The sequence below is a fragment of the Meleagris gallopavo genome, chromosome 2 (genome assembly GCF_000146605.3).
Source record: "Meleagris gallopavo isolate NT-WF06-2002-E0010 breed Aviagen turkey brand Nicholas breeding stock chromosome 2, Turkey_5.1, whole genome shotgun sequence".
Classification (NCBI taxonomy): domain Eukaryota; kingdom Metazoa; phylum Chordata; class Aves; order Galliformes; family Phasianidae; genus Meleagris; species Meleagris gallopavo.
In genome coordinates, this window is record NC_015012.2 from 62,042,650 (window position 1) to 62,054,690 (window position 12,041).

The window sequence follows — 12,041 nt, forward strand, 5'->3', positions numbered from 1 at the left end:
TAATGCAACTATAAGAATGCTTTACTATTAAAAAGTCCATACAGAGTTACAGAGTGCTTTTCTAAGAGATGGTGATTTTATTCTTATTTACTTCAAGCTATATAGTACTAATGGCAAAGAAAAACAGCTGTTATTTTTACAAATTTCAGTTTATAATGGCATCCTTATTATAGCCCCTTTGTCACCAGCTATTAGCATTTATAGTACAAATTAAAGAGGAAAATTAAATGGCAACACAGCAAGTTGGTTGTCAGTTGGGATACTGGTGGTGGTGGACAGCTCTAAACAGCTTTAACATTCATGATAGATTAACCATGGCATTAATCTAGTTCATAATCATAGTAATCATCATCTGTATTTACTGCAACACTGGAGGCCTCATTGGGTTTCATTTTCTTTCTGTCCTCCTTGCCTTTTTCTATGGAAGACAGATTATCTTCACACTGCTGCAGAATCTTTTTGGAAGACATCCAACTTTCTCCTCGGCGTTCTGCTGGTGCTGCACACTGCCCTCCCCTGACATCCGTTCCTTTGGCCATTAAGACTCCTCTGGTTCTCAGAAGGTCACAGGTGCAATTCCAAGGGTTTCCATCTAAATAGAGATGCCGGAGACGAGGTAAATACTCTAAGACTTTGCGATCCAAGGCGGATATCTTGTTGTTCCTTAAATTTAAAACCTGCAGCTGTTTCAAGTCCTTCAGTTCTTGTTCTCCAACATCTTCTATGTCATTTCCCTTTAGATCCAATCTAGCAAGGGTATCTGGAAGTCTGAAATAAAACAACACAAATCTGTTATATTCTTTATACTGATTCTCTTTGTGCCCAGGCATATCTAGCATATTAAATAAAACTATCTCTGACAAAAATGTAGTCTTCCAGTGGAAAAAAAAATCTGTTTCTGAAATGTTCATGCCTTTTTTCTTTTTTTTTTTTTTTTTCCTTTTCTTTTAATTTGAAGTTGTTGGGATACTGTCTATGCACATTTGAATGGTTTTCCCAAATTATTGCAGTTCTGACGTATACTAACCTGCTTTAATATGTGATAAGTTGCATATTCAGTTGAGTGCCAAGTAAGCTTAAAAATGTTTTTTGTACTATTTAATGCCATAAGCATGCCGATGATCAAATGATAGCAACATGAAAGACCAAAAGTTTTGAAAAGCACAGCAACTGTACTCCCTCAAGTACTTCTGTGTATGATTTGTTTTAAAAAGCTTTTTAGTTCATAACTAAATTTTTACTAGAAGTAGAATTTTTCGTCTTTTTTTTCCCTTATTTTTTTGTTCTCTTGCTACCAGCAGATTCAAAACTTAATAAACTTAAAAGTAGTCCAACTGATGATATTCTTCATTCTTAAACAAGCAGCAACAAGGAGAACATAAATGCTTTTTACGGTCTTTTGAAATAGTACTTTAGAGAAATATAAGTGATTGTATTTAAAAGAATTTAGAAAAGCCAGTATCTTGAGATACGATACTAGATGATGGATATCATTCTTGTTTTCATGCATTATAATTTGTGTGATAAGACTTTTATTTCAGAAGTCTAGCTTATTTACAATCTGTTTTTCTGCTCTAATCAGTGAAAGCTGCTTATTAGAAAAGCCAGTTAATTTGTGTGAAATGTTCTTAAGAAAATGAATTTTACTCCTTTAGTATGCAAGATGACGAGATTAAGATCATGGTTAGAGATTTTAAGGAAACTTGTTCAGGAAAACTCTCAGACAAAGTATAAATAATAATACCAAGAACTATTTGGAATTGAGCAGTAGCCCCATAACCCACAAAGGCTGATCTGGCTTTATGTCAGTGAAATGATTTGAGATAGCTTTGAGAATTAATAGAGGGTACATTGTGATCTTCACTGGCTGTTTTTGTGAAGCTGAATTTGACCTTTTGGGCTGAAAGGAAGTTGCCCTTTTTGCACAGACCCCGTAACTTCAATGAGAGTATTTCAAGAATAAGGGAGTTCTCTATTGTGCTATATTCCCTGGGTGAGATGAAGATTTCATGTGTTGAAATGGTAAGTCATTCCACTGGTCTCACCAGTGCTTATGCCTGCAATTAATTGATTTTGAAACCTAAATACAGTCAATGATAATAGTTGTCCAATATGACACTGTAATGTTAAAGATGTTCTCTGCAGTAAAATCCTAGAGCCAATGATGTCAAAGGCAATAGGATATCACCTGGGATATTTATCCAGATTATAGTCTAAAGCTTGTACAATCTCACCGTACCAAAGTTGGGCTTTGCAGCAGTATTGTTTGACTTCAAGTTCTGTTGTTCTTGAAGAAATAACTGTATTTGGGTATGTGATGTGTGATCCTGCTGCTGGCAGACAAGCCATGTACGTTCAGGAGCTGACTGTCATCAGTCCTGTATTCTGACCAGTTACTCTCTGCAAGATTTTCTGGAGCTGGGACTCTTCTCTATGAGACCTGAAAATACTTGGACTGTTGTTCTGCTAGAGAAAATTTCATTTCATTATTTACCTTTTGGAAAAAAGGAAATAACCTTTATTTTTCCTGAACTGAACAAGTGCTAAGTTCCATTAATTGTGCCCCATTAACTATATTCTTTAACTTCTGATACTGGTGACTGGTAGTTCTGTCAGTGGTAATACTTTTATTGCTGTGCATCCATGCAACTAACTGGTGATTAACAGGTAGTTGTATGGACACACGCACAAGTAGATTAGGTACACGGAGCACACAAATTAAGTATGCACATTTTGCTTCTCTTCATTTCTTTCCTACTTGATGTTTACAGCCTCTCCTTGAAATCTGTGTTGAGCTGAAAATAAAAACCCAATCCCTCCCTAAAAGCTGTATTTCTTAGATGCTAATAGAGAACTCCTTCCTGTTAATTCCCTTGACTATGAGGGTTGTAAAATAAGATGGATTAGGCAGTACTAATGTAACTGGAAAGCATTAAGCATTCCTGTCAAGCCAGACTGAAATCAAATATTTATACACCACTAAATCACTTTCAGATTGTAAAGCTTCAACCAGATAGATTCAAATGCTAAAGGATCTCATGGTAAACAAATTGAAATTTTATTGCATTATTTGTTTGTGCAGTTAAACCTGTCCACAAGCCATGAAAACAGGGCTTAATGGTGTAGTTGTGTTAGAGAAGTTGATGTTAAGGGAATTACATGATTACTTTGATGCCATCTTATTGCACAGATTTTTGAAATAACAAAATTGCCATTTTATATCTGGCAAGCTTCCATTTGGTTTAACACACCATCTCTGATAATGGCCAGGACCAACACTGTGAGCAAGGCATTAAGGAATAGCGTGAGCCCAACAAATGTTTCTTCTGTGCGCCTTTGGCTGAAATTTTGCTTATGGCCAGAAGCAGGAGATTTTACAAGCAATCCAAGAACTTTATAATGTGTGAATTTAATGAAGATAGTAATTATAATATCCACCGAAAAACACATCCTTTTAGACCAGACTCATCTCCCAAAATCTTAATATTTTAACAATAATAAACTATGTGATTGGTGGAAACTTCAGCTTTAAACATGCTAACTTTCTTTTTTATTGAATGCTTTATTAATTTTGTATAATGGGAGAAGATAAATCTAAGCAGCAGTATAGCTTCTCAATAATCACTGTTACACTCTCCTAGCAGATTCCTCTTATTCATGTGTTAATTAAATAAAGCAGCCTTACTGGCAGAGAAATATGAAAGAAGGGTCACCAGGGACCACATATGTAATGAAAACAGCTAATCAGTGCTAATTAGTTCCAGTTATGACAGATGGTTTATGGCATGGGTAGATTTCCACTATGACTAGGTCTGAAAGCAATTTATTTTTTTCACTTTGGCCCTCATTCTCAAAATCTAAGGATGGAGAAATGGTGTCTGTGAATCAGCTGTTCTCAGAATCACTTGCCTCAGTGGGATAGAAATAAGGAGATTCTGTTCCAGTGCTAGGTTAGAAAGCTGTGCACACTGCTGAAGGGCTCCTGCCTCGAACATGCTGACAGCGTTGTTGTCAAGAAACAAATGTTTCAGGTCCTGTAGTCCTTGGAATTCTTGTGCTGTCACCCTCTGAATCAGGTTATTGCTGCAGTCAAGTTTCTGCAGTCTGCCTGGCAGCCTGAGTGGCAGAGCCTGGAGCTGGTTCTTAGAGAGCTCCAATGTTGTTAAGTTAGGAAGGAGATGGGCACCATCTATTGATGTCAACTGATTTTCTGAAAGGAAGAACTCAGACAAGTTTTCTAGATGTTTCATGTCTTGAAGTCGTACTGTTTTGAGTTGGTTTTTCTCTAGTTTTAGTGACAGCAAGGATTTAGGTAGGTCAAGGGGCACTTTTGTCAGAAAGTTTCCACTTAAACTGAGAAACTGTAGATTTTTGAAAGATGTAAAGAAGCTGGTTGGGAGAGAGTTTAGTTTGTTGTCAGCCATGCTTAGATATTTCAACCTTGGAAGCTTAACTGGTGCAGACACAGATTCCATGTTGTTGCCATCCAGAATGAGACTCTGTAAATTGAAGAGGGAAGAAAATGCACTCGAAGGCAGAGTTGCAATCAAGTTGTTCCTGATATCAAGCACTCTTAGTTTTACCAAACCTTCAAAATCAGTCGCATGCAAAGTATTGATGGAATTATCGGCGAGTTTTAAAATTTCAAGGCCAGATGGGAGGAAGATAGGTATTTGCTTCAGCTGGTTTTTGTAGAGTTCGAGGGACTTCAAGGTGCTCAGAGCTTTGAAAGTGTTATTTTCTATTGATTCTGTACCACTGCATGACAGGACTAGCTCTTCCAGGGCTGACATTCTTCTGAAGTCAGTAATCTTAAAGAGATAAAAGATAAAAATAATTCTGTGACAATATGTAGTATTTATGAGTCACCTCACAGATTGCTTGTTCTGCATGCTCTGACCATTACTACTCTACGTTCTTACAGAATAAGAAATGAAGATAAATGGTGCAGTAACAAAAGAGGTGTCACTATAGGTACCTTCAGTTTGCCCATACTTACTTATGATTCTAGAATTGTATTGTTTAAGTCCTTATTGTCATAGAGTCATAGAATGACCTGGGATGAAAAGGACCACAGTGATCATCTAGTTTCAACCCCCCTACTGTGTGCAGTGTCACCAACCACCAGACCAGGCTGCCCAGAGCCACATCCAGCCTGGCCTTGAATGCTTCTGGGGACGGGGCATCCACAGCTTCCTTGGACAACCTGTTCCAGCGTGTCACCATTTATTTCTGCCTGGCAGGTAGGCTATGTAAAATAGATAGCTAATGTCACCTGTGGCAGAAATCCTTGCAGGGAATAGGTAGTTGTTACATATGTAGCTTTGTGTTTGACATACAGCTATTTCTATATATCATAACTGCAGCATTATTTCTTCAGATACATGCCCATCACCTCTTCTTCCTACTACGAATTTTTAGCAGGAAACTAAACCTGTATTTCTTCATCCTCTCCACTATCTCTTCTTTTCTTTAAAGTGACCATACTGAGATGACCAACCCAAAAGTATGAGATCAAAGTATAAGATCAATTTGGTCTGAAAATCATGTGTGTGGAACAAATTGCTGTTACAACGATTTAGTTTTTTGTTACTTAGTAATTAACAGATACTTTGTAGTGTTAAATGAAACTTAGATGTTAATTGTGACCATTATATATAGGGTATACTAATTGTTTCTTTTTTCTTTTTTTCTGTTCTTTTGGAACCTGCTTACTTATCAAGCATGTTATCTTGTGTCTCAGGTTAAGAAGTGAATGAATCTGGCAGTTACTCTACGCCAAGAAATGAAGAGGGATAGAATGAGGGTGAATCTAGGAGTTGTTAGAACACATGAGTTACTTAAACAGCTTCTTTGAAATTTTCGGAGATGCTGCCCATTGGCCTACATGCTTGTTTTCTAAAAATTAATTTCTAAGGGAATGACAGAAAGCTCAGAGCAAGACTTCCATGCAGGTGTTCTGCATGGAAGAGGTAGGAAGGTGTATTCTTCTATTTTCCCTTCAGGTGTCTGGTAAGCATCATCAGTACTCATCAGAGCAGATGCTAAACCAACATTTTAGTCTACATGCTATTTCCCTTGAGCTCATTAGCTGCCAGCATGATTCAGTCTCATTGAGAGACACTACAAAGTTTGTTTAATCCCAGTGATTAATGCACGAGGAAGACAGTATAAATCATTTTGTAGCTTAGGTTTTGCATAGTGGTTTTGTTCTATGATCCTGATTGTATACATTTGACTATCATACTTGTGTATCTTTAATCAGCCTAAGAAGGTGACATAAAAGATTTCTTCCTTCTTCATTTATCCAATTCTTGTATGTTTCTGAGTTGTTTCCCACCTATTTGATAGGCTTTATCAGGCTTTGTGAACTGGGGTTTTTTTTAAGCAGTTTCTTAAAACAGCTTCTTCCTCTGTGGGCCAAAGAAGCAATTTTCTTTTAACAGATAAAAGCACTTATTAATATACCTACAAGTAAACGAAATGTGAGAGTAAAAAGTTTATAATTGTATTCTTCAAATGAAGGTTATGGAAATTGTTGAAAGAAGATACTAAAAGCAGTCCAGTTTTGTTACTGCAAACTCTGTTTGTAACAACTCCTAGTTTGTAAAAATACCAAAAGCAAAAAACCCAACATTTAATAGTGACCAACCCTGTCAAGAAAAAGTGCAAAACTGATGTGAATAAAAGAGATCTGCTTTTTTTCTTCCTTTTCTTCAAAACATACTGTATTTAGCATATAAACTTCTTTTCAATTTCTTTACTGTTTTAATATTGACCATTGTAAAGTCCAGAAGTAATTAGTGCTCAGGTTGAGAGAATATTTGCTTATTTTTCTGAGGTGTTAGTTGCCAAATCATATTATATGTGAATAATTACATATGAAAGACTGATGGAAGTTGGCTGTGAAAAGTCTAGGCTTAGATTCAACTTCTTTTTGCAAATATTTTCTTTTTTATCAGATGCTGCAAATGAAGCAATTAAAAAGTAAGGGAAAACAAAAACAAAATAATCAATCAAACACACACACAGAGAAAGAAAAAAAAAAGGTAAAAACAAACAAACAACTATAGAGTTCCCCTAGCACTTGCAGATATGTAGTTTACAACCAGAAATCAAAACCTGTTCCTACAAACACTATTATGTAAGCCAATAAAATTGTTCAGCTGTGTTAAATTTACAATGTCAGGAAATCAAAAGTATGATTTGTCAGAGAAGACTGAAAAAATCTACTCACAAACCCCATTTAATCTTAAGTAAAGAATTTACATAATTACAGACAAATAACATAAGTGACTTATTTCCTTTCAGAGTAAAGCTGATAGTAGAAGTAAGACATAGTGATTGTTCAGTTAAATTAATGTATAAAGTGAAAAACTATTTCCTTAGATGGATTTGCCATTTGCTTGCCCTAAAGGGTCACAAAACATTTATTCTACTGCTCTATTTGCTTATAACCAACATTTGAATGCTTTATAACAAATACCTGCCTTTTTTTCTAGCCAGAACCTAAGGCTGTTTTACTCATATAGAATCGTAGAGTTATCAAGGTTGGATAAGACCTCCAATATCATTCAGTCCAACCGTCTACCTACGACTAGTATTTCCCCACTAAATCATGTCCCTTAGTACATCTTAATGTTTCTTGAGCACCTCCAGGGATGGTGACTCCACTGCCTTCCTGGGCAGCCTATTCCAGTGCTTGACAACTCTTTCAGAGAAGAAATTTTTCTATTTAGCCTGAACCTCTCCTGATGCAACTTGAAGCCATTCCCTCTGATCCTGTCGTAGTTACACAGGAGAAAAGGCTGACCCCCACCTCATCACAACCTCCTTTCCGATGGCTGTAGAGAGCAAGGTCTCCCTTAAGCCTCCTCCAGACTAAACAGTCTCAGATCCCCCTAAGACTTGTTCTCCAGTACCCTCACAAGCTTCATTGCCCTTCTCTGGATATACTTCAGGGCTTCCATGTCTTTCTCATAGTGAGAGGCCCAAAACTGAACACAATACTTGAGTGCTGAGTATATGGTAGCTTAGGAATAGCTGACAGGCATGGACAAATAGCCTAGGAAAGGAAAAATGGCTCATCTTGATTATTTAAAAATAATAATAATAAAACAATACTTCTGTACAGAAGACCTGTTTCCTCATAAGAATTCATTAAAGAGTTCATTAATTTAACACATTGCACATAGCACATTGATATAACTATATCATATGAATAAACTTTGACTCTTGTAGGTATGTGAACTGCAATAAGAAAATCATAGATAACAGTAACAGCTAAAAGAGGAGTAAACTTCAAAGAGGAGTTAAACTGCAAAATGATTCAGGGTGTTTCTCAGTGGGCAACAGGGTATCCCAGCTGTTGCCTTAGCTCATTTTGTTCAGTCCTGAGAACAAAATCAAAGATGCAGTTAAGGATGTATTCTTTGTAAGAGAACAGGTATACTAAAAAGTAAATGTTTTTCTCCAAAATGGTGCCTTTCTTACTATTTGTAATAAAGTGATACATAAGAAGTATGCATAATATGGCAAGTATGCATAATATGGGTTATAGTTCCCTTGTGTTGACATATAGAAATCATATTTATTATATAAAACTATTTTAAGATGGAAAACAGAAAAATATTGCTTGCACGTCCAGTGCAACTTGCACTGATAATGACTTTAATAATATGATTCAGTGATGTCTCAATTAGGAAAACAAAACAAAACAAAAAACAAAACAAAACAAAAATAACAATTGTTTTTATGGCTCTAGGTAGATGACAACACCAGGAAGACCCAGAATTGCTTTTATCATTTCACACTGCCTTGATCTCTAACAATGAATGATCAAGCCTTAATTACTAACTCCTACTGTTATTTCTAATAGCAGTTTTATCTGAAACTTACAACTCAGGAGGGGGAAAAGAAATTCAGTTTCATTCTAGCTATGTAAAACCCTTCCATTTGCTATGGAAAAGATTTACATTGCATCAGAAGCTTTCAAGAAGTTAAAAAATAACTCTTTAAGTCAGTGGTTATTTGTTCCTATAAAAACAAGTTAACATTTGTCTACTTGTGACAGGTTTTTTGAATTGCATATAAAAAACAAGATGGGTATATTTTTACATATATTTCACAAGTGTTTAAAACCGAAAACAGATCTAGCACCAATTTCACCAGCTTTTAGAACCTGGAATAAGATTTTCCTTTCCATTCTAAGTCCACCACTTGGGAAATATGACTTTCAGACACAGCACATCATATATGGTATTTCTACTGGATTTTTCCTACCTGGAGTTGCTTAATTTTGCTGTGGCTGATGTAGAGCCTTCTAGTAGCGAAAGGAATCTCTCTGGGGATCTCTGTAGCTCTGTAGCATTGCACTGACTGGGCAGGGTCACAGCTGCATCTTCTTGGGCAAGCGGTACTCAGACCACTGTGAGAAGAAAACAAAAAAACTAAAAGATAGGATAAATGCATCTTCCAAAACAGGAGGTCTGAATTTGTCTCAGCAACGTATAGTGTGAATTAAGCGCCAAAGTCCTTTTTATACCATGAAATCTGATAAAAGGATATTATGACTGTGTATTTTATCCCAGTGAAAAAACAGCAAAAACAATACTGCAATTTGCTTGGGTTAAAATGTTGGCAGGCATTACAAAGAGTAAGAAACTAAAACAGTGATAAGGTGTCTTTACACTTGCAGGTATGTGAAATTAGTGTTATTTATTACCTGACATTTAATCTGCAAACATCCACATTATCTCCACTTTCCTAGTTTTGTTAAATGTGCCACCACAGAATTAGCAGAGAAAAGATAAAGAGCTGCTTTATAGTGGGGCTGTAAAACCTTTGTATCTTCTGTGACCCAGCATTAGAAACTGTGAAAAATAACTACAGCCAACACAGGAACTTTTTCACTTCTCTCCATGCATTGTTCAGATGAAAAAGATAAAACCCACAAAAAACAAAACAAAAACAACAACAATAACAACAAAATCCACCCAACCAACCAACCAACAACAACAACAACACCAAAACAGGCAGCTATTATTTTTGAACTGAAACATGCTATTAGCTTTCTGAATATCTGCCATACAGCCGAGTGCTGTTGATTGGTATATATTTTTGAAAGATTGTGTAAGAATCTAAGTTACCTGTATTGTGTAGTTCATATGAAACAAAGTTTAATTATTATTGGATTTGAAAATCACAAATGTGAAACATTTGAAAGCATTTAATGTAAATCAAGCAGTGGACTATCAATAAGACAAGACTCATGCACCCCAGGGCAGATGGAGGACACTGAGGTTCCCCTCCTGTTTTTTTTTCTTCACTATGAATGCATTTGTATGTATCCATTAGCTGTGTCAGCCAGAGCTGTAAAGTTTTGAAAGGCTACATGTGATACTTTTAGGAGTCTTCAATGCATTTTTGTTTCTTTTTCTTATTCAGCATTTAGTAACATACAAAACAGTGCACTTAGGAAACTCCTCTCTCTCATCACAGTGCTTTGTATTGTTATCTGTTTCCTTCCATCCTCTCCATGTTTCCAGAAGTAGCTAATCCTATTCCTCAAATTCAGAATAAGGCTGGTTATTTTTCCAACAGAAAATGATGTCAATTTGATTTGACAAATGGGTAACTGAACTGGGGACAATCTTCAATAGGAACGCCTATTTGATGCATTTGGTTTTATTATGGACAATTGCCACGTTCCCTACCAGAGATCTTTCTGTCTCCTTTATCCCTTATGCTGCAAACACAGAACTTCAACCCAGCGTCTGCAAAACCAAACAGCAAGAGCAGAAAACCTGTTCCTAAAGCAACCTGTTGAGTTGGCATGTTTAACAGTCCATGGAGAAAAATCCTGCCTGACTTATGCCGTCTTGATCAGCTGCAAAAATTGAGTGGGTGAGCAGGATTTGGAATGGTGTTTTAAAGCGAGAGTTTTAACTTATCTCAATGTGTTTAGTAGCTGTTTTTATTCTAAAAGAGACAAAGTACCCAGACAGAAGTGTAAAGCCTTTCTGTATTCTGACAGCTACTTGTGGTATATTTTAGCATGCCCTAGAACAGACTTTGCTCCTGTTTTGTCAGTTGACTTGAGAGCAAGTACTGAGGTCACTGAGGCAGTGATGTTCAGTCTTACAGACATATTTGCGTTCCTCAGGAACATCATCAAAAAGTAATTCAGATCAAACCCTGTGCTTTACAGTTTAGAGATCTAGAGTGCTGCAGAATCAATCTGAAAATGCCTTTAAATAAGAACCATATATTGCATCCTTCCCGATTGTGTAAATGTCAAGCAAAACTCAACCGGTGTCGGAATTTGCAGGTGTAATTACAAGGTAGCACCACAGGACGGTGCCATACTGTCGGCTTTTCACGTTTTTGAGCAGTAGCTGTATTCTCGGTCTTTCCAAAATAACTGAAGGAACTTTCATTGGTTTACTACCTTAGACATGTGATATTAACAACAATGATTTAAACAGGAATAATATTATGGTTCTATTAATTTTTGACATATGTCTGCTTTGAGCAGCAAGGTATTTTAAAGGGAGAGCTATGCAAGATGATCCTATTCTGTTTGTTTTGTGCAAATGCTGACACAAGTCCAGCAGAGCCAATGCCTTTGTTTTTGCACAAAATTGTGTGCTGTGTCTTCTTATTGATTCTGAGCAACCTACTGGTAAGAGAACTGACGAGGAGGCATAAGATCGCATGAGTGAAAGCTGAATGGGAATATGGAACCTATGCAGAAATGTGACCAACCAACCAGTCCAGGGTCTGTGATATGGAAGAAGCATAGCTGGCTCAGTGGGTTGCACAGCTTTGTCAGGGTACAGTAAAAAAAATAAATCACTTGAGGTAATTTCTCATCAGATTTTGATGCAAATTCCCCTCACCTTTCAATAGGGATTCCTGTGCAGAGCTGAGTTAATGGAATTCAAAAGATCTTTCACTATTGGTGCTTGAATTTCAGATCTGAAGAGATACTCATGTGATTTTAAAGTTTTGTTGGTGGTGGATTTTTCTTTTCAAATATA

The 12,041-nt window shown here is 36.5% G+C and overlaps 1 protein-coding gene across 1 annotated transcript; it reads right to left on the reverse strand.

The window, feature by feature from the left end:
- Window positions 1–88: 88 nt before the first annotated feature.
- LOC100551042 (nephrocan-like) lies at window positions 89–9,563 on the reverse strand. The gene is made up of 3 exons (XM_019613023.1): window positions 9,283–9,563; window positions 3,910–4,811; window positions 89–768 (listed from the first exon to the last, which is right to left on the reverse strand). Exons 1-3 carry the CDS (start codon window positions 9,469–9,471, stop codon window positions 321–323), a joined length of 1,539 nt encoding a protein of 512 aa, XP_019468568.1. The 5' UTR covers window positions 9,472–9,563; the 3' UTR covers window positions 89–320.
- Between the last annotated feature and the right edge of the window lie 2,478 nt (window positions 9,564–12,041).

What these genes read in the sequence shown, in the direction of transcription:
- LOC100551042 (XM_019613023.1), bottom strand. Translation starts at nt 9,471, where the DNA reads ATGCATTTATCCTATCTTTTAGTTTTTTTGTTTTCTTCTCACAGTGGT. An exon ending in GCAAAATTAAGCAACTCCAG is followed by an intron (nt 4,812 to 9,282) that starts GTAGGAAAAATC and finishes TATCTCTTTAAG; the next exon opens with ATTACTGACTTCAGAAGAAT. An exon ending in CTTATTTCTATCCCACTGAG is followed by an intron (nt 769 to 3,909) that starts GCAAGTGATTCT and finishes GTTTTATTTCAG; the next exon opens with ACTTCCAGATACCCTTGCTA.